This window comes from Tursiops truncatus, chromosome 2 (genome assembly GCF_011762595.2).
Source record: "Tursiops truncatus isolate mTurTru1 chromosome 2, mTurTru1.mat.Y, whole genome shotgun sequence".
Lineage (NCBI taxonomy): Eukaryota > Metazoa > Chordata > Mammalia > Artiodactyla > Delphinidae > Tursiops > Tursiops truncatus.
This window is the reverse complement of record NC_047035.1, coordinates 15,371,555-15,398,224: the sequence shown is the minus strand read 5'-3', so window position 1 is coordinate 15,398,224 and position 26,670 is coordinate 15,371,555. Positions and strand designations below refer to the sequence as shown.

General features: G+C 37.3%; 2 protein-coding genes across 29 annotated transcripts in view; one reads left to right on the top strand and one right to left on the bottom strand.

The window, feature by feature from the left end:
• ZC3H14 (zinc finger CCCH-type containing 14) overlaps positions 1–2,600 on the top strand; it is a 38,306-nt gene extending 35,706 nt beyond the window's left edge. For 17 of the 25 annotated variants that reach the window (XM_019919308.3, XM_019919380.3, XM_019919285.3 and 14 more), the window contains 4 exons: positions 154–290; positions 814–905; positions 1,727–1,833; positions 2,322–2,600. In XM_019919308.3, the coding sequence (XP_019774867.1) occupies positions 154–290; positions 814–905; positions 1,727–1,833; positions 2,322–2,328 (343 nt within the window). In that variant the 3' untranslated portion in view covers positions 2,329–2,600. The remainder of the gene's footprint in view (positions 1–153; positions 291–813; positions 906–1,726; positions 1,834–2,321) is intronic. The other 8 variants (XM_019919390.3, XM_019919292.3, XM_019919356.3 and 5 more) reach the window with 1 other exon arrangement.
• Positions 2,601–2,748: 148 nt separating this feature from the next.
• EML5 (EMAP like 5) overlaps positions 2,749–26,670 on the bottom strand; it is a 162,643-nt gene continuing 138,721 nt past the window's right edge. For 3 of the 4 annotated variants that reach the window (XM_019919245.3, XM_073800143.1, XM_019919251.3), the window contains 12 exons: positions 25,273–25,293; positions 19,372–19,545; positions 18,352–18,560; positions 14,578–14,735; positions 13,059–13,173; positions 10,770–10,958; positions 10,424–10,596; positions 8,605–8,767; positions 8,189–8,292; positions 7,273–7,426; positions 6,723–6,823; positions 2,749–6,433 (listed from right to left, as the gene is read on the bottom strand). In XM_019919245.3, the coding sequence (XP_019774804.1) occupies positions 6,397–6,433; positions 6,723–6,823; positions 7,273–7,426; positions 8,189–8,292; positions 8,605–8,767; positions 10,424–10,596; positions 10,770–10,958; positions 13,059–13,173; positions 14,578–14,735; positions 18,352–18,560; positions 19,372–19,545; positions 25,273–25,293 (1,598 nt within the window). In that variant the 3' untranslated portion in view covers positions 2,749–6,396. The remainder of the gene's footprint in view (positions 6,434–6,722; positions 6,824–7,272; positions 7,427–8,188; positions 8,293–8,604; positions 8,768–10,423; positions 10,597–10,769; positions 10,959–13,058; positions 13,174–14,577; positions 14,736–18,351; positions 18,561–19,371; positions 19,546–25,272; positions 25,294–26,670) is intronic. The other variant, XM_019919253.3, reaches the window with a different exon arrangement.

Below are 26,670 nucleotides of genomic sequence, written 5' to 3'. Positions count from 1 at the left end.
CATTTAGAAATGGAGTTTCCTTTTTTTTCTGTTACTTCTGTGTTTCTCAAAACAAGTAGTGATGAAATTAGGAGTATAATGGACTCTCTCTACGAAAAACTAGTAATGCATTGAGGAGATTAAATGTGAGTAATATGTCTTTTTGTTTTATAGAGCCTTCCCCAATTGTAAATTCGCTGAAAAATGTTTGTTTGTTCATCCAAATTGTAAATATGATGCAAAATGTACTAAACCAGAGTGTCCCTTCACTCATATGAGTAGAAGAATTCCAGTACTGCCTCCAAAACCAGGTTGGTGACTTTGTGCCCTACTACATTTGGGTGAAAAATGACATTTTGTGACTATAAACTGAATTAAAAAGAAAAACAAGGAATAGTTTCAGAAATCATTGTGCCATAATCAGTTATTCTAACTAATCTTTAAAGAACAAGTGTACCCATCCTATAGTATTCTAAAGTTTTTTTGTTTTTTTTGTTTTTTTTTTTGTGGTACGCGGGCCTCTCACTGCTGTGGCCTCTCCCGTTGCGGAGCACAGGCTCCGGACGCGCAGGCTCAGCGGCCATGGTTCATGGGACCAGCCACTCTGCGGCATGTGGGATCTTCCCGGACTGGGGCACGAACCTGTGTCCCCTGCATCGGCAGGCAGACTCCCAACCACTGTGCCACCAGGGAAACCCTAAAGTATTTTATTTTAACTAATGAATATATAAATCTTGTGTTTTAACTTAAAAGTGGGTCCCATAAAAATATCAGCAGACTGCATTAAAAATTATTTTGCCAAATAAATTTCACCTTTGTCCTTATTTTTGTCAGCAGTTACAACACCAGCACCACCTTCTAGTAGTCAGCTCTGCCGTTACTTCCCTGCTTGTAAGAAAATGGAATGTCCCTTCTATCATCCAAAAGTAAGAACTTTAATTTTCCCAAAAATGAATTTAGTGGTAACTTCTCAATTCTGAGCTTGTAAGGTCACTAGCAAACTATACTGTCTTCCTTCCCCCAGCCCCCAACGTTTAACATTTTTGTTAGAGTTCATGTTATGGTTTTTAAGATCTTTAAGTTATTCCTTAGTTGTCCCTGAGCCCGCGTCTGGCCCATTAGGCCAAGCTGTCTGAACCGATTTAATGTCAGTAGCCTAATCTCTTAGGAGAATGAAGCTCACTTTCACCGGTCACTTTCCATTCTTCTTTGCCCCTGTGTGTGTTCCCCCTCCCGCAGCCCCCATGCCAGAACTGAGATGATGAAATCCAGTAGTATTTAATGATACCATCCATACTTCTACCATGGTTTTAATTGTCTGGGTACTAAAGATTGGTTGATGTGTCTCCAGCTGTTTAGTTGCTCAGCATGAATCATCTTCTCTTTGGAATAGCAGTCTGGAAACCGTACGAAAGGCCTTTACTTCCCCAACTGCAGTTGGGCACAGATGGGGGTAAAATATAAGGGATGTTGAGCAGTATGTGCAAGGTGGTTAGTACATTGATGAGAGGCAGTTTGTATTACATACTAAAGTCCCTTTTGAAACTTAACTTGCTGTTATTCTTTCATTAGGATTTTGTGTCTTGGTGGGGGTCCATTTTTCAGGGCTTCAGTGGTGTATTAAAGCGGAAGTTGCAGATCATCTCTGCTGCCCCATTAACCTTATGGTGGGCTGGTTACTGTCATCTCAGATTGCTGTGTTTTTTGTATTAGCTTTGCAGATGCTGAAACTATTCTCTCTCCTTAGCACTGCAGATTTAACACTCAGTGTACAAGACCTGACTGCACATTTTATCATCCCACCATTACTGTACCACCACGACATGCCTTGAAATGGATTCGACCTCAAACCAGGTAAAGGTTAACATCAGTTTTTCTAATGTCACTTCAAATGCTTTTCTAGTATCTAGTTTCTTAAATTTATAAGCATACAAATTTGGGGGAAACTTAATCACTTTGGTTTTTCTCTGCTGTTCAATTAAGGGTCCTTTGGAAAAATAATCTACTACATAAACCAAATTTTGTTTCATTCAGCAGTTGCTTGTGTACCTAGATCATCTCCACATCAGATTTTTCTTTAACTTCTGAACATACTATGTGAACATAAACTTAAGGCCTTCAAGAGTTATACTGCTTACAAATCTCACATCAGTTTTCTTAGACATTAGTAATTGTAAAACACTGAAAGTAAATTTCAAAATATTTTTACTGTGGCCTGTAAATTTAAATGCATATGTTAGTATTAGAACCAAATATTCATTGTCTGAAAAAACACAACTTCTCTTAACTGATGTTAATTAAAGCAGTTAATTGAAAAAATTTTTGGTTTTTTTTTTATTCAGTGAATGACACCCAGTCCTACTTGGCAGAAGACTGTGGAGTTTGAAAGTTTCCATTACTGATGAAAGACATTCTACAGAATTTGTCAAATCTTTGAAACTTGGAATATATTGCTTTCATAATAATGAAGTTTATTGCCTATCTGAAGTGTCTAATTTTTCAAGTTTGTACGTTTATTAAGTGATTTTAACATCGGGTGTTTTTTTTGTTGTTTTGTTTTGACTATGGAAAGATAGATAGTTTCAGGAGAAGATGAATTCTATTAAAACATTTGAGGCATGTTTGTGTGTGAAACTGCTGTGTTCAAGTATCAGCATTTACAATGTTGGTGATATCATTGTTAGTACTGATAATCCAGTTTCAGGCTACAGCGTTGCTATGTGTGTAGAGAGATGTATGAGGGCATTGTCCTTCTTCCAAAAGTTGGATTGCTGTTTTCTTTGACTCTGAAAACAGGAGTGGCCCAAAGTGTTGAGGTGGCTTAAGACAGTTATTCAGCCTGACTTTTAAAGTGAATTTAGTATGAAAAACATGATAACACAAGCTTCTTGGGTTGACTGACTGCTGCTTTGGTAAATGGTTCCCAAATATCTCAGTCCCTTGCTTTCTGAGAAAGGATGAGTGAGCTGGGGCGTGTAGGGTGAAACAGTTGGAATGGCAAGGGCAAAAAATAGGAACAGTTCCTTAAAATGCCTTCATTTACTGTTAACATACGTTTTTTAAATAAATATTTTGGGATCTACATTATCACAAAATTATACAAAATATTTTTTACAAGTATATACATAAGGTATCAGAACAAACTTTAAACTCACAAGGTTATAGCTATACATATATATTCTCACATTCTGAAAAATAACATTCTAAGAAGTAACTAACTCCACAGAAAATATAGTTACTACTGAAGATAATTTTTTAAATGTAAAAGTTAGATTTTTTTAAATGACAGACTGTATAATTACAGAGATCAGATGGGTAAACTGCAAAATAGGACTAAACTTTTGGAATACTGAATGAAAATAGGCTTTTGTATATGTGGTTTTAAAACTGTTAAGGCAAGAAGTGTCCAATGCTTTAGAATTAAATAACGGATCACTGATTTTAAAGACGATGTAGTTTTTTAAAAAAGTAAAGCTAAAAGTTGGTTAGAAAAGAGTTAATGCAAAAGGGATAGTAAAGACTCAAAATATTCTCAGGACCAAATTAAACTATTAAAAAAAAAGTTCATTGACTTGCTTAGTCATATACCCAAGGGATAATAAAACTACGTATGTAAAAGTCCACGTTTCAGAGCCTAAAACCAGCAGCCTTGTGGCCATCTCTTTTCCATTGAGAGAAGAAAGAATTATCCAGTTATTAAAGTTGCACTTAAAGTCTTTCTTTTAAGTTGCACTTTGCTGTGCTTATAAGACTTGAAACATTAGAAAAAGACAGTGCACACAAGAGCATGCATAAAGCTATCAATCATGTAGTTAGTTAGGCTTGGGTGAAATGAATGACAATTCCACTTCATTCTAAAAAGTTTTCTTCATTGAATTGAAGGTATTTTTTCATTCCAGTGTTAACTTACTTGAGATGCTTTACATCTGTGCAGAAGAAATTTGATTTAAATTGTATTTCCAGAAATTTAAACAGACTTTTTAGTATCATTACTTATAAATGGAGTATAGTTGCATTCTCATAATTTCACTGTAAAGAACGTAACTGGGAAACAAGAGCTTAAAGTGGTTTTAGTTCAGCCATTTTACAGGGAAATAAAAACATGCTAAAATCAGATTGTTTTTTTGCTATTTAATAGACACAGCCTGGAGACACATTTAAGAGTTTTTTCCTTCAGTTGCTATGGCTTATGGGCAAGCTAAGGTTGACTCTAAAATATCTGTTGGGTAACTTGGTCCAAAATGAACCATCATCGAAAAAGATCACCAAAAATAAGGGAACAGACGTGGCTAGCATTCCACAATGGAACCAGGGTGCAGAGGGTGCTCTGGCATGCATCTGCCAGAAACAGGACTAAAGGTGCTAGGAGAAGGCTCAGGTTACAAATTCGGGAGTTTAGTCAAATACTGCACACAGAAGTAATTCTCTGGGTTAAAAAAACATAGGTCATAATCTACATGGCCTACTGTGGTTATTCACCTTCCCGTAGTTGATGGCTGCTATAAGCAAGGTGGCTGTGGGATGACTACTTAAAATCAACGTGACCTTTAATCGGGAAACTGACAACAGTGATTCAGGCTGGCTTATCAGGTTGGCCACTGGGAAGAACAAAAATGCAGTGGAAGCAATTTTATCCTATATAGTTTATTTGCTTAAGGTTATAGTTGAGTTTCTACCCGCACTGTAAAGGAACTGGAATTTCTCTTTAGCCAAAAGCAGGTGAACTTGACTCAGAAGGAAAATTTGAAACTGCAACAGCCTCAAAAATAGAGGGAGAGGAGAGTGTGGTTCATGGGAATTTTTTGCTCTAATTTATTGGCTGCTCCTTTATAATACACGTGAATAGAAACTTAATATTAGTGTTTTCTCAAATTGGGCTTAGTTTAGGAGAATCCATTGATAAGAAAAATGAAAGAAAATGACCTTAATGTTTCAAGCTTCTTAACAAACACCCCAATCAGTCCTTCAGACACAGCTATTCAGAGCTTTAAAACTGGCCAGGTTCAATCACTGCTTAGGCTTTCCATGATAAAATTCAGCCATATCTGTTTTTAATATTTACAAGGTGTTGCACATAGAAAACAGATTTCCAGAAACCTGAAGAAGGGGTCTATTACGCTACGAAGATATTTAACACATTAAAGTAAAAATTATAGGACCAAAAGAGCATCTTAAACTTCTTCATACTTAGAAAAATATATTTTTAAATAGCAGTCTGCATAACTTCCAGTCTTCAGGAAACTACAGATAAGCTAAACAGCAAGTTCCTGAATGGCAAGTACTGATCTTTGGCAGCATTTAAAGTGAATAGGAGTAAAGATCTAAGAGTTCAGCCCCAATCCACCAAAAAGGAATTTTTATAGACAAGTTTTACAAGTGGACCTATCTTCATTCCTTTTGAAGTCAGCCGATGGGGTGACATACATCTAACTAAACAAGTTTTTCCAATAGAAAAAAAAGGCTATAAAAATTTTATTTCAAGAGTTAACTAAACTGTATAACTTCGTAAATGTGAACTTAACGCTTTAGTTTACATGTTAAACAATGTTTCTATTAGACTACATCTTTAAATACTCAGTATTCTCTGCCAGTTAAATACTATTGCTATATAAAACCTTAAACTGTACACCACTGGAAATGACTGTTCATCATACTGCTTTTTCATTAATGAGGCCATGATCATATTTTACTCTTTCAATTATAGGGATGAATTCTGAACACAAGATTGACAGCTCAAAAATGAAAATGTAGCGATCATACACTACTAACTTTGGATTTGTTCCTGAATTTAAAATTTCCAGGAGAAAAATGTCCCTTATAAACAGGACTTTATTAATGCTTAAGAAGCATCATGTTCTCCAGTAAAGCCTGTGTGTGTTTTCTTAGGGAAAATAATGTTTGCCTTTTAAAACCTGTGATCCTTTAGGGTGATGGTGTATTTCCTTATGTGAACACAAGGATAAAATATTTTATTAAACAGTTGAAACTTGAAAATAAAATATAAATTCTAAAAAGAAAAAGCTTTGCTAAAAAGAGGAAGAAAATTATCCAAGTTGCATTTTTAAGGTTTTGGTTCATTTCTTTGAGGAGCACTGTCTCCCAAACCTCCCCAGGAAGTCTGCCAAATCTGCATCCTCCCTAAAATGGGGGGTGGCTTTTACCATCAAATAGTTATTCAGTCCCTCCTTGAAATGTAATTATCTGGCAGTGTATGGATTATGGACAGTTATTTAGTGCATGTAACAAATATTTTGAACTTATCAATCTTTCTACTTTAACAAATTTGGATAAATCCCTGTTACAGTCTTAAGTTAGCACCACATGACCATGCAGCGTTTGGTTCTGGTTTTTTCCTCTTGTGTAGTTCTGCTTTCTCAAGGCTGTTGCTTTATGGATTCTTCTCAGCGTCCATATCTTTCAATGAGGCATATGTACACATTTCCAGACAAACAAACTGCAATCAGAGAAAGAACTGCAGTGAGTTCACTATATTTATAGATTTTCAGAACAGTTTACAATGTTTTAAATTAAGCTTTCAAATCATACATGTGTAAAAACTTTACTCTTTCAACTCCTTTTATTCTGTATTTACATAGTATGTGACCCCAAGGAGCCATATGGTTAGGCGACCTTTTTATGATGACTAGCTGAGTCCACAAACTGAACCTGTCAAAGAAATAGTAATAATCTCTTAACTAGTAAAAGACAGTCCCTGCTCTTCGTGGGCTGAGAAAGTTACCAACCTGCAGTCATCACCTCCAGCACTAATAACATGTCGATCACCACTGGTAAATCGAATATTTGTCACATGGGGTGAATGACCCAAGAACCTTTTGTGCTTCGCCTAAAAAACAAGAACAAAGCTCAGGGTGTGTGATGAACACAGAAGTCAAAGGTTCTTAATCAGGAGCTATTATCTCCATCATGAGTGCTGTGGAGAAAGCAGTTTGGAGCACAGCTAATGATGAAATGCTTTCTCAGAATCAGTAATGGATCTGCATTGAAAAGCATTTGAAATTTGGTAACTGATTAAAGGTTTGATAAAAGACTAATCACAGGATAGTCTGCGAAGATGGCGCAGCTTGGGGGCAAGGGGAGATAATTTCTAATAGCTTTTATTTCAGAGTAATGGATTTAGGAAGTTTGGAGAAAATTTTAGAATCACAAATTTAAAAGTATTTTCAAATCATGAGACAATAACATTTTAGCTATTATGTGGGAAAAAGTACTAATGATCAGAAGTCTAAATCAGGAGTAAAGTTGCATAAAATACTAAACCCAACGTAAACTTACAAATTTTTCAGGACATGGGAAGTCAAATAACTTAACCATGCCAAAGTCATCTCCTGTTACAAGGCTGATTCCTGAATGAGAGACGCAGGCACAGGTGACATCGGCTTTCTCAGCATGTCTGGACCAGATTCCCATAACTTCATCTCCTAGAATGCTAGAGAGAAGGAATAAAAAAATCCACCATAGCACACACAGGTTTACCATACTGAAAAAGTTTCTTGGTACTTAACCTCTGAGTACCTAGTTATGTTATTTAAACACAGGGATAAGTTATGACAAGGTGTTACCTTGTCATAAGCCTGAACCTGCCGGGATGGCACTCCCTCACCCCCGATACACACACCTTTTCTCAATGAAGTTCTATAATTTTAAGGGTTTATAGATTAATCCTTTATAAAGTCAGTTAATACTTTATGATAACTGATAGAACTATCTTAAAATTAAAAGTGTTGATGGCATTTTTCATTTTCATTGATGGTTATGCATGGTTATCTGTTCTACAGCCAGCAAATTTGAACCCATTTTATAAGGTTTCATTTCTAACAGCTGCTATCAATAGCATTCCTTTAGACAGGGAAATAATACAGTTGCCTAACAGTACCCAATACATGTTTTCATTGTCTGTTATTAAACCTACTTATGTTAAGGAAGTATCAGGGCATCTTTAAAGTCACAACTTTGATTTCCTTTAATTAAAAGAACTGATAAAGCATAGAAATATATTTGATCAAAAGGGGTCCCAGCATGAGTAAGTATATCATTGTCTTCTTAGGAAGAATTCAGGATGGTAACAAAAACTTAAAACTCAATTACTGTTCCTTAGTGGGAATGGCTCTAACTGTTCAGAAATAGGATTTTCCAGTTTTCCTTGCTGACCTTCAGTCAGCTCTTCCCTTCTGATACATGAAATATTTACCTAGTCCATGTAGCCCAAGTAATTCTGTCAATGGCAGCCTGATCCATAAGATGTTTTCCTGAAGGCACTTCATAGACATGCCGTTTATAGCAACCAGTGGAGACCTTTCATAATATTAAAATGGAACAATTCCATCATGTGAGAGGCAAAATCCAGAAGTAGTTTATAGTAAACTGGCAAAGTGCTACTTGATTTACATTTCTAACATAATATTAAGACTAAAACATGACTACAAAAATCTGTGAGCAAAAAAAATGAAGAAAAGGACTGGTAAGAATAGATTAGTAAAGAATTTATGCAGAAACAGTGAATAGTAGTGAATAAAAGGCAAGAGTTGAGAAGCTCTGGAACTGAGGAGTTTTAAAAGCACTCACTAACAAAATGTAAAGACTATTCGAATAGTCTTGGTACTGTACCTGGAGATGTCTGCTATCTGCAGAGAAGTCCATTTGAATGACAAAGCTTGGAATGTCTTTGCAGTAGCTGATTCTATTAAGGGTGGGACCCAATGTTAGGTCATAAAAATCCACTGAATTCTCACTGGAACCCACTGCCAGAAACCGGGAATCTGGACTAAATCTGAACATGTAACAAAAGATTCCATGTAAAAATGCATTAGACCACATGAAATAGTATAAACATTTAAGACCACTGACTTTTCAGTTCTCAAAAATAAGTATTTGAGACAAATAATGTGTGATATGGCCTCAAACAGATTTACCTGATAGTCACAACTGTGTACACTGATATTTGTCTGTGTTACATAAAACAGAAGGTTTATATTTTACTTCAACATTAAGTGGTTCCTGAATTTTCATCTCCTAATTTCTTTAAAAATAGCTCAGTTTTTTAAAAGCCACTAACAATTTACATATATTCCTAAATTACATAATTCAGTACGATAGGATCCTTTCATCTGGAAAGATCATATCTTAAGAGCAAGGGACACAGACCAGCTTAACTCATGTAACGTTATTAGATGAAGTGATACTACTTGAAGCTTGGAAGAAGTTATTTTAAAATAATAAAGTACTATTTGCCTATCGATGATGCAAAGCAGTATGGGACAGTTCAGTTTTTTGAAAATACTCCATAAGTCTTGCTGATGTACCTTTGGGAAACTGGAGAGCTGAGGGAAGCCATAATTACTGTTTTATATACTGAAGATCTGAGGAAGGCTTCATTTGTAAAAACGGTTTTACTGGTGAAAACAGTGCAAGCTTTTGACAGACCTGGATTCAATAATCTATCTTGATCACATAGAAGTGCTCAGTAAATGGTAACCACTGTTAATATAAGCTTAAGCACTGAAAAAGGCTCAAGAAAAGTTTTAATTAATTCATAATCTGGGGCATAGATGTTCAATGACTATGGATTAAATGAATGAACTATATAGTCAGTGGAGATGAAGAGAAGTAAAAGACGTTTGGGGTTATAAGTTTAATTTTTCAGGCTTTCTAAGAGATGTTTGGGGTTATAACTTTAATTTTCCAGGCTTTTTTGGGGGGGGCTGCATTGGGTCTTCGTTGCTGCATGCAGTCTTTCTCTATGTGGTGAGTGGAGGCTACTCTCTGTTGTGGTGCGCGGGCTTCTTATTGCGGTGGCTTCTCTTATTGCGGAACACACGCTCTAGGCACACGGGCTCAGTAGTTGTGGCTCACGGGCTCTAGAGCACGGCTCAGTAGTTGTGGCGCATGGGCTTAGTTGCTCTGCAGCATGTGGGATCTTCCCCGACCAGGGCTTGAACCTGTGTCCCCTGCACTGGCAGGCGGATTCTTAACCACTGCGCCACCAGGGAAGCCCTTCCAGGCTTTTTTTTTTGGCCACGCTGTGCGGCTTGCGGTATCCTAGTTCCCTAACTAGGGATTGAACCCGGGCCATAGCAGTGAAAGCGCCAAGTCCTAACCACTGGACTGCCAGGGAAGTCCCTAATTTTCCAGACTTTTAAGGGCAGATGGAAGATAATTCTTGGCAGGATGAACTTACTGGACATGTCCAGTGTGACACTAATTCATCAAACATTCCCTGAATACTTGCTATTATAAGGCACTGTGGCTGGTGCCCAGTGGACTCATAATGTGGTAAGGAGAAGTAGCTAAGTATACAGACAGCCATATTTCAGCATACAATTTATGATGTGTTGAAATGCTACAGGCACTAAGGACCTTTTTTTCCAAATGCAAGCCGGGTCATTTAAAGAGTATCCTTGACATACCATTCCATTTGTTGACTAACCTGATATCGTGGATTGCACATCGTCTATCTCTCTTCTTTCCCCATATCTTTAGAGAGCTCACAAGTAAAATAATAAATTCTCCATTTTTCATTCCAATAGCCACCATGTCCCCTTCAGGGCTATAACACACAGTACGAGCAGCATGTCCCAAATTCACTTTGTTCAACATCTTCTGCATAAGAACCAAAAGAATCACAGAGAACTACATTAAGCAGAGTACTTACAAAGTAAACCAGTTTCTCCCCCAAGTTCTCAACACAATGCTGAGATAGTTCTTTAAGTGCTAGCAATTTAGAACTTTGCTTCTTAGAAATTGTAACATCTTTTAAAAAAAATTATACCTACTTTATCAGCGATGTCCCAGAGTCTCACTGTCCCATCTTCTGCAGCAGAAAGGAAAAAATCCCTGGAAGGATGTGTCGCCAGTCCCCATATAGGTCCATCCACATGACCGTTAACTAAAATATTACATGCTGCATTTTTCTCTCCAACTTCAATTATTTCAGCATTCCTTGTCCCTACTAGTATCTTGCCCTGAAACACAAGTGGGGCCAATATATTTAATGGAATACCACAGTTGCTCTTCTTAATAATATGAGAACGACCTTCTGGCCTATGTGATACTGTGACTTAGAATAAGAAATATACAGATCTTCCTCAACTTATGATGGGGTTGCATCTGATAAGCCCATCATAAGTTAAAAATGTCATAAGTTAGAAGTGCATTTGACACACCTAACCTATCAAACATGATAGCCTGGCCTACCTTAAACATGCTCAGGACACTTACTTGAGCCTCTAGTTGAGCAAAATCATCTAACACAAAGCCTATTTTATAATAAAGTGTTGGATACCTCATGTCGTTTATTGAATACTATCCTGAAAGTGAAAAACATAGTGGTCATCTCAGTACAGACAGCATGGCTGTAAGTGAATTGATTTTTGGCCCTTGCGGCTGACTGGGAGCTGTGGCTTGCTGCGCTGCCCGGCATCACGAGAGGATTGTACCGCACGTCACTAGCTGGGGCAAGATAAAAATTCAAAATTCGAAATATGGTTTCTACTGAATTTGTATCATTTTTGCACCATCTTAAAATCGAAAAACTTTAACTTGGGGATGGCCGATATATTTGGTCTGTCCCCGCTTACTGGCATGAAGCTCCTAAAACCCTTGGGATTTCCTAAGTGATGAACAAAAGAGGGGTATCTTTTGTTATGGACCTCACCAAAGGATGGGGGCTGGTTGCCAGGAGACCCAACTATGTGATTAGGGGTTAGGAACTGGCAGTTTCACTCTCTCCTCTCCCCACCTCGGGGATGGGAGAGGGGCTAGAAGTTGAATCAGTTACCAATAGTGAAAGATTTAATCAATTATGACTATGTAAGAAGCCTCCATAAAAACCCAAAAGGTCAGGGTTTGGAGAGCTTTCAAGTTGGTGCACACGTGGAGATGCAGGCTGAGTGGTCATGGAAGTTCCTCTCCCCTCCCCATATACCTTGCCTTGTGCAGTTCTACATCTGGCAGTTCATGAGTTATATCCTTTTACAATAAACTGGTGATCCAGTAAGTAACATGTTTCTCTGAGCTCTGTAAGCCACTCTAGCAAAATAACTGAACCCGAGGAGGGGTCGTACAACCCTCTCTAATTTACAGGCAGTGGGTCAGAAGGACAGGTAACTGACTGGTGTCTGAAGTCCAGGAGGAGTTGTTGGGAACCCCAAGCTACAGCCGGTCAGAAGCATAGGTAAGAACGTGGCATCTGAAGTGGCGGTGAGGGGAGCAGTCTTGTAGGATTGAACCTTCAACCTGTGGAATCCAATCCCTTCTCTGGCAGATACTGTCAGAACTTAGTTGAATTTTTGGACACGCTGCTGGTGTTGGAGAATTGTTTGGTGGTGTGTGGGAAGCACCCCCAAACTCAACATACACACATTGGATTTGGGTCCAAAACCAAAATAACATACTTTCAGAGAATTTTTTGCTTTGACTAATTTAGTAGCAAGCCAGCCATTAGCTCATGCAAAGCTTTCTATGGCCAGAGGCGCATCTGCAAGAGCACTGAGCCAGGCTGCATGTGCAAGCCCACGCTAAAGATAATACACCTCGCTTCTCCAGTCATCAAAGTTTTGACTTTGACTATGATATATTAGTCTGAAGATCTCCAAAGAGGTGTAAGTGCATTGGGATACAGGAAGAAAGTATTGGATTTTAGTTAAAAATAACTATAAGTAAAAGTAAGCTTAACTAATATTTAATACACAGGATAACACATGTATGTAATTTATAAATACACTTATTGTGAGTGCATGCACGGTCAAATTTTTTAGAGCAATGTGTTTTTTTAAACAAATGGAGACAGCTGCTTTAATCAAAACGAGTCAACTGGCAAATAAATTTAGCTGTCTACCAGAGTTGAATTAGCAGATGCAAGAAAATAAGGAGGTTTAGATACAGTGCTTAGGAGAACAGCTTCCTGTCTTTCTGCAAAGAAAGCAGCAGAGAAGAGGCAGAGGAAAAGCGGCAAGCAAGTCCATCTTTGAGTTATTATTCATCAAGTTGCGAAGGTGAGAGAATCACAGGAATAACTGTTTTCTACTGTCTGCTGCACTGTAATGCCTCAAGAAACATCTTACCTTGCCTCTGCACACAGAACGGACACAATCTGTGACTTGTCCTGTCTCAAGCCTGAAGGCGCGGCATCGCCTCAGTTCCTGATCCCACAGTTTGACTGCTCCTCCTTCTTTTGACCTAAGAAAATAACAACCCAAACCAAAAGAAGCATTTATTATTGGCTATTACAAATAATTTTTATTATAAACAAATACTAAATTATAAGCAGAACAGAAAAAGAGGCTCCAATCTTATATTCTTCTAAACTTTCTATGGCAATTTTTAGATATAGTGTCTCAAACATTCAGTTTAAGCAAATTTTATTTTATGAACACTTATTTTTCTGACATCAGCATAAGTTTACTTAGCACCGCCCCCTGCTCATACATCATATATCCTCTCTCATAATACTTCTTGACTGAGGAAACGTGCAAAATGGATTTTTTTGGCTGTGCATGTGGCTTGTGGGATCTTAGTTCTCCGACCAGGGGTTGAACCTGGGCCACAGAAGTGAAAGTGCCAAGTCCTATCCACTGGACCGCCAGGGAAGTCCCCAAAATGATTCTTAATGTTAAGAGGATAATGGAAATGCAAGGCTAGATAATAGGATTACAGATGCTGTGCTACAGAATATATTTTCAGGGCCAAAAGAGCAGCACATTTCTTTCCAACCATTATTATTAAATATGCTACTGAACAGTTTAGTAGGTTACTAGTGAGTAGGAGTGTGCAAGACTAGATGAGGTGTGGAAACACGAGTGTCAGAGTAATATGCAAAAGATAAATATAGCCCATTTATGTTTTTTTCTCTTATACAGTCTTCCTTTATGTGAAAAGCAAAAGCTGCTGCATATTTGTGGTTCTTTCAGTGCTGTATAGGAATGTACTTACTTCCTGGTCACATATACATTCCATTTTAACATGCATATGAATATGCTAGTAGGAAATCAATGATAAGTATCTGGTTTCCACTGGGAGATTTGAAAACCACTCAGAAAAAGACCTCTCCTCACACATTTTGAGGTCTTGTCTTAATTTTATCTAACAAGTTTGCCTCAAGCAAAAGCAAACACGGCAAAGTTTATTTTTAGTATCCTCTCATCCTTTTCTAATACAGCAGTATGAATTTTATCCCTTAGTATCCAGTTTGAACCAAAAAGAAAGCAGGCAGTCGAGATGCATCCTGAGTCCAATGGCAAAGATTCCCCCATAGATCACCACCTGCCACTCAGCCAGTATTTATACAGGCAGAGAGGCATTAAGAAAATCAATTCCTAACCTGCAAGATAGCTACCTATCCATACCTCAGAAAAATGATCACCCAGTTGGAGTTTAGACTTACCTACAATGTGAAAAACATTGGGAGGGATTTAAGACCAGAAATAAAAATCAACAAGCTGGTGCATAAAAGGCAGTAAAGGAGAAGCATATGAGGAGGAAGGTCAGAGGATAATCCATGTGGCCTAGACATAACTAACTGCAAACCAGAGGCATCACAACGCATGAATATTCAGTAAGGCTGTGAAAAGAAAGAGGACTCACGGCCTCTCCTTGCCACCAGTGACAATAAGTCCGTCTCGAAGGGTGGTGTACATGGCAAACACAGGCCCATTGTGAGCTTTGGCCACGATTCTGCACAATATGTGGTCTTTCCACACACAGACATCTCCACTGATGGTACCTGTAAACGTCAAGTTATTCTGAAAAGGAGTGGGGAAGGGGGAGATAAACTCATGAAAAGTTCAAATAGAGTTCAAACAGCAATTCTCTATGTAAGTGTGAGCCTATGTCACTTTTTTTTTTTTTTGGTAGTGAAACAAGTTGTTTATTAGGAGGAAAAAGGGTACGTGTGGAGAGACACATGGGTGGACTCAGAGAGAGAGTCACGCTATGTCACCTTTTTGATACACAGAGCATGGGTGGCGGGAAAACAGTAGAGTCAAGAGTCAGAAAACCTGAAATCAAGGCTTAGCTTTGCTAGGGCCATTTCCTTTTCCAGGTCTTTTGTTTATTAGCTGGAATAACTTTGGTCAAGACTTTTAACCTCTATGAGTATCAACTTTTTCAGTGTAAAATGAGGGATCTCTAAATCCCTAAGGTCTCTAAGGTCCCTTCCAATTCAAATATGCTGTAATTCTAGTTTATATCACCTCTTTGGATTGCTTCCCTCTAGCTGCCCAAGAAATAACTTAAAAGTCATTAGTAACTGAGAGTAAAAAAAAAAGAATAGGAATAGGGAGTGAAAATAACTTTTATTAGGTTTGATAAGGTATTTTGTCATGGAAAGTAAAACTATTATCTGTAGCAAAGTTGTAGTTTTTCAGAAATTGTATATGAAAATTAATATTTGCCATGATTTCTTAAAATCAAAACAGCAAAAGTTACTGCCTTTCTGCAATGAATCCAAACTAATATAAACGTGTTAAGGCACCGAAAGCTTAAGAATGACTGAGGTGCCTGAGAACTGCAGTCCTGATGCAGTTCATTTATGCAAAAGCTGGAGAAAGCAAATCCTGCGTTATGTGCTAGTTTCGTCTCATTTTAGCTTCACTTTTAGAGCAACTTGTATAAGATCCTTCACCAAAAACAATATGGAAAGAACCAATAAGAAAATAAGATTTTGGATTGTACCAAAAACAGATTTTCTTGAATCTTCCTGAGAATACTAGTTTGTAGGCTTAATTTCCCTACAATTTAATATTACTTCAAATTCTTCAGCATTTATACTTAATCTCTGTATCTTTTATTTGGAAAAAAATGATTACATTGGGTTGGCCAAAAAGTGCCTTTGGCTTTTAAGTAAAAATAAAAGACACATTTTTCATTTTCACCAAGAACTTTACTGAACAACATATTCACCTTTTTGTTCCACCACCTTCTGCCATTTTTCAGGCAACTTCATAATTTCATCTTCCCAAAATTTTTTATCTTTTTGAGCAAAGAACTGTTCCAGGTGCCTTTTACAGTCTTCCAGGGAATTGAAATTTTTCCATTAAGAGAATTTTGCAAATACCTAAATAAATGGAAATCCGAAGGTGCAATGTCTGGTGAATACGGCAGATCAATCAGAACTTCCCAGCCACACTGTAACAGTTTTTGCCTGGTCATCAAAGAAACATGTGGTCTTGTGTTATCCTGATGGAAGATTATGTGTTTTCTATTGACTAAGTCTGGATGCTTTTCGTCGAGTGCTGCTTTCAGTTGGTCTAATGGGGAGCAGTACTTGTTGGAATTAATCATTTGGTTTTCCGGAAGGAGCTCATAATAGAGGACTCCCAATCCCACCATATACACAACATCACCTTCTTTGGATGAAGACCGGCCTTTGGTGTAGTTGGTGGTGGTTCATTTCGCTTGCCCCACGATCTCTTCCATTCCACATTATTGTACAATATCCACTTTTCATAGCCCATCACAATTTATTTAAAAAATGGAACACTGTCATTATGTTTAAGTAGAGAATCGCATGCAGAAGTACGGTCAAGGTTTTTTTTCGCTTAACTTATGTGGAAGCCAAATACCAAAGCGATTCAAGCTGGTGCAAATGATTTTCAACACTTGATTTGGATATTTTCAGTAGTCGGCTATCTTCCTCGTGGTATAACGTTGATTGTTCTCAATTAATGTCTTGATTTGATCGCTATCAACTTCAACTGGTCTACCCAACCGTGGAGCACTGTCCAGCGAGAAATCTCCAGCACAAAACTTCACAAACCACTTTTGACACGTTCGATCAGTCACAGCACCTTCTCCATACACTGCACAAATCTTTTTTTTGCATTTCAGTTGCGTTTTTACCTTTCTTGAAATAATAAAGCATAATAGGCCAAAAATGTGGCTTTTTTCTTCCATCTTCAATATTAAAATGGCTGCACATAAATTCACCAATTTTGATGTCTTTTTTTAAATGCACACATGTGACAGCTGTCACATACAATCTAACAAAATTGTTTCTAATGACGTTAACGACATCTAAGTGCTAATAGAGCCATCTTACAGAAAAAACTGAACGAACCTTTTGGCCAACTCAATACTTGTCACATAGGAGCATCTTTAATTCACGCCTTATCTGCGATTGGAATGTAAAAACTAACATTTTACTTCGCCTGCTCTTTTCATAGCCCCTAGCATAGAGGATGCTCAAAAAGGCTTAAACTGAACATCAACCCATCTTGTTATATAACAAAACATTCGCACTGATTGCACTGTTGCTTCAAACATAAAAAGTCAATTATGACTAATATTCTTTTTTTTATGAAAATATTGAGAAGGTTTTTATTTAAGCAAAAGAAAAATGAACATGCAATAGTACCACTCTTTTACTTATAATTTCTAAAGGCTCCTCACATATGACTAACAGTCTAATCTTCAAGTTTATTTTCTATTGGGAATGGGCAATTGACTAAATAAGGAATTTTATACACAAAGATTAGTTAACGTACATGGGCATATTAAATGTATGCAAACGCTTGAATGCATAAGCTTTTCTTCTGGAAAGAATTACTGGTCTTGTATTAAGAATCTCCACAATATTTAACTGAAGTTTGACACGGCACAACCAGCACTTTCAATGGTCTCAAAAATGTAAGTGTGCTTTAAGAATCTAGAATTATAATTTTCTTCCTTCGGGTATTACATACCCACATAAACACTTTAGTAAGAAAACCGACTTAGTTTTTTGATGCACCAAAGGATTTAAAAAGCCTGGCCAGGGCAAGGTATTAAAGGAAAGAGATGTGTCTTGTAAACCACAAGCCCAGGTGGAATGGGGGAGGGGAGGGGAGGAAATGGCTCTTGAACACTCTTTCTAGTAAACTAGACCAGGAACTGGGCTCGCCTTCTTCCCTTTAATGAGAGACACTGGCCAAGAGCACTTCCAACTACATAATAAGCAGTGAGTTAAGATGATAGGAAGCAAAGGAAATCCTAAACCAAGTACCACCTTAAATACTAGAAAAATCACGTTTCATGATTTATCTTTCTCCTATTCTGACAAATTATTATTAGGACCTAGGAGATTCAGGGTGACAGTTATAAAATTAATGAAGGTTTTTGAGAATGGCAGTGGCCCAAGGACTCAGATGTTTTATAATCCTTCTCCCTCGTTAATTCTCTTTCCCAGTCCCTGATTTCTGAAAGTATCAGAATTTGAAAGCTGAAATATATGCATGACCAGGACATATGTAAGGATTAGGGGACTAGAGTGCCATATAAACAACATTCATGTGGTTCATCTATCGTAAGGCAAGAAAATTCAAACTCGTCCAATTTGGGTAATTCACAGTTACACTACCACATGCATTTTAAGAGACATACTGCACCAAATGCAACAGCAAGCATGGTCTGCATCCGGGCATCTTGCAGTGTGCTCAGTAGCCCTTTTTTGCTAAGAAGAGCTCTTCCTGCCAATGTCCAGAACTTAACATGCTTTACTCCCACAGAGACAAACTGGGAATCTGAATCTGGTCGGAATTCTGCCACAAAAATACGTTGGTTGTGACCAGCTCTGCTGGCAATTTTGGCACCTGATAAAAAAGATACAACAAAATTTTCTAGGTTAGTATAAGAACTAAGCTAATTTTTACAGGATCAAACGGTTATTGAAAATATATAGTTCAAAAAATAAATGCTTATAAAAAGAGAGAGCAGGGAATTCCCTGGCGGTCCAGTGGTTAGACTCAGCGCTTTCACTGCTGAGGGCCCCCTGATCGGGGAACTAAGATTCCACAACTTGCGCCGGCACGGCCCCCCAAAAAAGGGAGAGGGCATGTCCCTTGCACTGCTACCTAGCAATCACATGACATACAATTAATAGTGTAGAGGCTCCTTTTTACATATTTTTGCAAGTGATGTGTGATTTATGGAAAGCTTTATTATAATTTAAGGGGCATTTTAGAAACCATATCTTATTTTTTTCTGTGTAGCTCTATGAATTTCACTTTTTTATAATGGCTATGTAACTGAAAAGTTTTGTCCGAAATGTGTTAAAGTAATATTACCCTATTGCCCTTCCATTATCACTTAACAATATAATTCACCGCATTCTCAAGTAAGATCCTCTATAACCAAATAATAATTAGCAAGACACTTACATGCATAGTTTCTTACTGAAAGAACAGTGAATCATTTATAATATTAATAACTTTCATTAGTTTATACTTTGTTTACAATTTCACTGGGTTTTGAAAGTAGAACATACCTACAACTGTGTATGGGTATTGAGTAAGGCTTAATAGTGAATAATGGTTTCAATCACCAAGTTAACACAAATATGAAATAGAAAATTCCTATCACCCCATTTTTATTTTTTAAAATTACAAAGAAAAAAATTCCTACCTTCCTGCCATCTCCAAATGGTAATTGTATGTTCTGGGTCTAGCCCCACAGATAGCAAGAGTTTTCCAGTAGCACTGAAACTAACTGAACACACTCCCTTTGAATGGTAGCATCTTAGTATAGATAAAGTCTGCTTGTTCACTGCATCCCAGATGTGGATAGAAGGAGCTGTAGCTAAACAAAGATAAAATCCCAAAGTTGTAATACACCTATTACAAATGTTTCCATTTCTAAGGCTGATGCATACTCATCTCTGAAACACAAGAGAAATATGTACCAAAGAAAGACTGTACTTAATAAAAAATAGCTCAAAACTAAGACTGAATTAAAAAGAAAGAAAGAAAAGGGAAGAGAAAGGAAAGGAAGGGAGAAAAATACAGACTACTTCCTCAGGCTATAGTCCAACTTGCACTTTTGAGAAAATAGCATTTAGACAAGCAAATTAGGTAATCATAACTTTAAACAACTTTTCAAAAAATAATGTATGTTTTAGATACACGTTAAATCTTTATATAATTATGTGGAGAAATATAAAAACATTATACACTTATGAAATACCAGGATATATTTATTACCTATTTATATGAAGGAGAGAGAGAAAGTGAATACAAATTGAGAAAGGCAGTAGGTAGGAAACCATGTGAATAGATCACAAAGGAAATCTTCAACTGCATAGGCATATATCTGGTAAAAAACTAAGTTCATATCACTTTATAAGACAGTAGTTTTGTTTTTTTTAAACAGGATTTCATGGAAGAAATTAAACTGCTAATCTTTTTAAAAAATTATATTTGTTGTTTTTTTTTTTTTTTAGATTTTTAAATTTATCTTGTCCAGCCTTTTTCTACTGCTTAAAATGTCTTCCCAGTTCTCTGTATTTCCTAGGTTAAAAAACCATAGCTTTGGACTGTCCTTTTTTCAAGAACTGCACCCTATAAAAAGGAATAGGTAAGTTCATTCAGCAGCTAATTCAGTCTCAGAACATAAGTACTTTTAGTAAAATAATCAAAATATGGAAGAGCATTTGCTTCAAATTATAAATGTGATTATAAATTTAATCTCTCCAATGATGGACTCTGCACTTAGCACGAATCCACACTCCTCTCCATGATCGGCAAAGCCCTACATGACTGACTCCTGCCCCTCTCTAGGTTCATCTCAGAGGCCTTACTGCAGTCACACGGACCTTCCTGTTTCTTGATTCAGCTTTAGGGCCTCCCCAGGAGGGAGTTAACAGACGCAGGACTGAGGTTACTATCACTAGAATGGCCAGCTTGCTAGTGTGTGAGAACTTGACTTTTGAAATGTTCCCTATGTTGATAAGGTTATTTTGTCCACGGGGGGCACTGAATACCTGCTTTCTTCTGGGACTATGGTATTTTACTAGTTGTGGCTTTGTGTCTATGTGACCAGCCCCCAGTAAAAACCTTGGTCTCAGAGTCCTCAGTGGGTTTCCCTGGGCAGAAACACTGCACCTGCATTGATATATCTGGCTGCTGGTAGAAGAAGCAGGTTCTGTGTGACCCCTGGAAGAGTGTGTTTTGTTTTTTTGCGGTACGCGGGCCTCTCACTGTTGTGGCCTCTCCCGTTGCGGAGCACAGGCTCCGGACGCGCAGGCTCAGTGGCCATGACTCACAGGCCCAGCCGCTCCGCGGCATGTGGGATCTTCCCGGACCGGGGCACGAACCCGTGTCCCCTGCATCGGCAGGCGGACTCTCAACCACTGCGCCACCAGGGAAGCCCTGGAGGAGTGTTTTGGAAGAGACATAGAAAGCCTGTGCCTCTATCCTCTAGGCTCCACCTGATGTGTCTTTTTCCCTTGCTGATAATTGTAATAAACTACTGCACCGTAACTATCTCTGGGTCCTGTGATTCCTTCTAGTGAATCACTGAATGTGTAGGTGGTCGTAGGATTCCCAAACCAGGCCTCAGCCTACAGCCCCCAGGTCACCCTTCAGGTATCACTGTTTTGTATCATTCTTGGCCTAGCTAAATGTTACCACCTCTGAAAAAACACTCTGTTTTGTGGCCATCGCCCTATTTGTTGTTTTTATCACATTTATCACCATCTTAGATCATGTTATTTAGGAAAAAAAGTACTTATTTATTGCCTGTCTCCCTCTAAAGCAGAAGTCAGCAAACTTCCACTGTAAAGGGTCAGAGACAAAATTGAAGGTATTATGCAGGTACTTGTGTAATAAAACAAATTTTCACAAAATTTTTATTGATGAAATTCATTGAGTGAATTTTTTTATAATATAGATCTACTAATGAGAATGAAATTTTTTGGGGGGGATAATTCACTTAAGTAGGGTTCAAAATCAGAGTTCTTTATTTTTTAAAAAAAATTACAAATGTTCATCTGATAATGATCTATAATAATTTTCAACTTTGAAAATGTCTCACACAGATAGGTACTGTCAAATATGAATATCATCCAAAAGCATATGATTTTTTTTTTTTTCTTTTGCGGTACGCAGGCCTCTCACTGTTGTGGCCTCTCCCATTGCGGAGCACAGGCTCCGGACGTGCAGGCTCAGCGGCCATGGCTCATGGGCCTAGCCGCTCCGCGGCATGTGGGATCTTCCCAGACCAGGGCACGAACCCGTGTGCCCTGCATCGGCAGGCGGACTCTCAACCACTGCGCCACCAGGGAAGCCCCAAAAGCATATGATTTTAATTGAGCATATTAATCACTTGGAAGGCATTCAGAAAATTCTATTAGAGTCTTATCTTGATATTTGCATTTTAGCATGTATTACATTGCAGAATAATAACTTTAAATTGAAGGTTAGGTGGAAGTTCCTCAATTGTACAGTTAAACAGATTTTTTAAATATGGAAATTTTCTCTACGCTTGTATCAAGATCTAAAAAATGCTGCTGGAACTGTAACTTGAGCCCAGAAAATACATTTGCTGCAAATTTGTGTGGGAATGGGAATCTCAGTTCTCATCTTAATTTTTGACAGTATGAGAAGCATATAGTGAAGTTTGGTGTTACTTGTGATTCAAAGATTAGTTGCCATCAAATGACTTTCCTGCAGTATAAGTTTCACATATAAGCACTGTAACTGAAATTGCAGGTTGTAATTGTAATTTCCCTGTTATTTCAGGTTGAATCATTAAGAAACATTATCAAGTATGCAGCAAAAACTAATTTCCAAAGCCACTGAGTTTTCCATAACAGAGACTGAGGGCAGTTCTTCTCACTCAGAAAAACTTCAGTCCTGGCTCTGAGCTACAGAAATTGCCAAAAAAACAAAAAAACCCAAAATGTTACCACTGCTAAACCACTGAACTGCTGTGGGGATAGGGCAAGTCAGGACTTTCACCTTCTATTTCTAACATAAATTAACAGAACTGATGATGGTTAAGTCTATGAGAGCAAACAAAATTAACTGTTGACTCTAAATAACAAAATATTGAAGTTCAATTACACATGATAGATTGAAATATTTTCCACAAACCACCTGCTGACAAAGAACACAATGAATAGCCATAAATGCCTTAAATGATTATAGAGGCAAACTTCAGTCACTTAAAAGTCTGCACTGATTCCTCAAATAAACAACTGGCAACATTTGTCACCCCATCAAGAGCCAAGGGAAACCATTAAAAATCATCTGCCTTTTTTTGGCTTTGTTTTTAGTGACTAGTGATGTTGTTCCCAATGTCCTCAGTTCTTTTAGCAATGGTTTTTGCCAAAAAGCTAAGAGTCTTAAGTTTATTTTCTCTGGACACTTGTCGTTGTAATCAAACATGATTTAATTAACTCACAGTAATAAACAGCTTTTCTTGATTAGCTAACAAATGAGTCATTCAGAACCTTAGGTTGTAGCCACATTTTATTTTATTTTATTTTTTGAAGAAATTCTGTTGTGATGAGATATTGTCTTAAAGTTGCTAATTTTTTCTGATTTTTGCTTTCCTGTGAACTGGGAATACTGTGATAAAGTTTAGTGTGAAAATGTTGACATATATTGTATTCTTTCAGCACAGCTATAGTATCATTGCATAATAAACACAATGTTTTACCAACTAATTTCATAACAACATAATCCACACTTCACTGTGCCTTTTGAGTTTGACATTTGAAGTCTATTTTCCTTTCCTCTCTCTTGTTTTGACATGATAGATATACCCTGGTTAAAAACCAAAAAAATGGCAGCAATGTGGATGGACCTAGAGAGTAGCATATTTAGTGAAGTAAATCAGATAGAGAAAGACAAATACGGTATGACATGACCTATATGTAGAATCTAAAAAACAATACAAACAAATGTATATGTAAAACAGAAACAGACTCACAGACATAGAAAACAAACCAGTGGTTACCTAAGGAGACAGGAAAGAGGGGAGGGGCAAATTAGGGGTATGAGATTAAGAGATGCAAACTGCTTTGTATAAAATAGGTAAGGATATACTGTATAGCACAGGGTAATTATAGCCATTATCTTGTAATAACTTTTAGTGGAGTATAAGCTGTAAAAATATGAATCACAATGTTGTACACCTGAAACTAATATGTACATCAACTATACTTCAATAACAAAAAAATGTTGTGGAATAGCAATACACGTAGCACTCAAAACCTGTCAAGTTTTAAAAGAGAATCACTGCAATTTGCAGTGTGCTAAGCAGCAGTGGAAAGCAATGAGAGTGTTGTAAATAGTCTCTGTTGCAACTACTCAACGCTGCCATTAAAGCACAAAAGCTGCCATAGACGATATGTAACTGAATGAGCATGGCTGTGTCCAATAAAACTTTATGGATACCGAAATCTGAATTTCATATACTTTTCATGTTTTGTGAAATTTTATTCTTCTCGTGTTATTTTCCAACTACTTAAATTAATAAAAACTATACTCAATCATGGGCTGTACAAAAACACGTGCTGGACCCGATTTGGGCCAAGGGCTGTAGTTTGCTAACCCCTGCTCTTGAGTGTAGACCAAGAGAGCAAGGACCTTGCCTGTTGTGTTGAATAAATTTGTAGTTAAATAGTCAAATCACAAAATCATGCTTTACCCTGGAGGAGGGGAGGGAAATGGATACAAATCACATAAATTGGTATAAATCAAATAAATGTTTTCTTATCAAACTGCTAATTCTTACTATATTATGTAAACTGAAATACAGTTGAAAAAGCCTAGTTATTATAATATCTAAAAACAACAGGCATGCATTGTTCATCTAACAGCTTTTTAACTTCACAAAGCCACGGTCAAAATCAATAATAGGGCTTCCCTGGTGGCGCAGTGGTTGAGAGTCCGCCTGCCGATGCAGGGGACATGGGTTCGTGCCCCGGTCTGGGAGGATCCCGCATGCCGTGGAGCGGCTGGGCCCATGAGCCATGGCCACTGAGCCTGTACGTCCGGAGCCTGTGCTCCGCAACGGGAGAGGCCACAACAGTGAGAGGCCCGCGTACCGCAAAAAAAAAAAAAAAAAAAAAAAAAAATCAATAATAAAAAGTTATTTTCAAATCTTTAAATGCTCTGTTGATCTAGTATGTGCAATAATTAAGATGGTTACATAAAAATAATAAATTTTTAAAAATTTTATTTCTAGGCAATACAATTTATTGATTCATATTTAAGATCAAGTTTTAGCCCCACCTTTATTCTTACCAGCTATGTGATATTGGCAAGTTAATATCTACTATGAAGAATTCTTGTGATGACTTACAACAATGCTGGGCACACTAAGAAGGTCAAAATATATTACCTTTTTTTTAAAAAAAACTTATTATTGCAGATAGGGCTCAGCATCATGACATTAAAATGCTGTATTCTTAATTTAAAAGAAATCCAAAATAGGTTCAAGTATCTTATTACTCTATAAAAATTTGGGCTATCATTACTTAACAATATGACTAAAATAGAAAATGATTAATTTCCTTACCTGACATGTCTGCTGAATCACCTATAATGGAAATATAGCAGAATAATAATTATCCATAAATACTATAAGCAAAATTTGTAAAAACTCAATTATCATAAAATGATGATTTTAAGTAATTTAAATAACTGTTATATAAAAATTAATTTTATTATGCAAAATTGAGTACACTGTAAGTAAAGCCACTAATTTCAATTATATATGCATATTAACATTCTATGCATATGACCTTTCAATCTTTGGATCAATATTTTCTTTATATATAGTGAGTCACATGAAATTTTAAATATAACAACTTAAAATAATATTGATATGGTATAAAATTGATATGACTTTATTTTGGTTTAAAAAATGCCCTGTTAACAGATCCTTTGGGCTTTAATGGATCTCTACATGCAGGGAAGAATTAGATCTAAACCTTCTGAGAGAAATGATGGCAAAAGTTAGCATGTAACTCAAGAAAAAAAAAAAGCTCTTAATTCAGGTCACAAATTAACCCCTTTCTTATTTTTTTTAATTAAACATTTTCTGTATGAGTAAAAGATTACCAAAAAAGAAAACACGAAACTCATTATATTTGCAGTGGAAATATTTATTAACCACAATTGCAGAAGCAATAGTCTATTGCAAGAAAGAAAGCAGAAAAATTTAGCAATCTTTTCAAAATAGATGATTGTTCTGTGCTTTGGTAGAGCTTTATATCCCTATGAAATAATTATTTCAATGACATATGTAGACCTATCGTATCCTGACCTGGAATACGAGAGAAAAGGTAATGAAGTACTTGACTCTGCTGAACAGACCAGTCAGGATATACCACTTTTAGTTTTGAACATGCTCTGATAACAACCAAATGATGAGAGGACTTGAAACTATGTCACATGAAGAATGGTTTAAAGACTGAGGGTGTTTGGTTTTGGCGATCAGGCTTATCCCAGAATATCTGCAGGGCCTGGGACAATTAAGAGTACAGATAAAGATCTAAACATCACAGGTCTAAATATTCTGGGTGCCCCAAAATGAGGACCAGTGAATTGCAATGAAAGAGAAATAAATTTTGGTTCTATATGAAGAAGCACTTTATAACAGAGCTTCCTGGGCTTCCCTCGTGGTGCAGTGGTTAAGAATCTGCCTGCCAATGCAGGGGACATGGGTTCGAACCGTGGTCTGGGAATATCCCACATGCCATGGAAAAACTAAGCCCATGTGCCACAACTACTGAGCCTGCACTCTAGAGCCCACAAGCCACAACTACTGAGTCCATGTGCCACAACTACTGAAGCACGCATGCTTAGAACCCACACACTGCAACGAAGAGCAGCCCCTGCTCGCCACTCGAGAAAGTGGCGCAACTTGAGAAAGCCTGCGTGCAGCAACGAAGACCCAACACAGCCAAAAAAA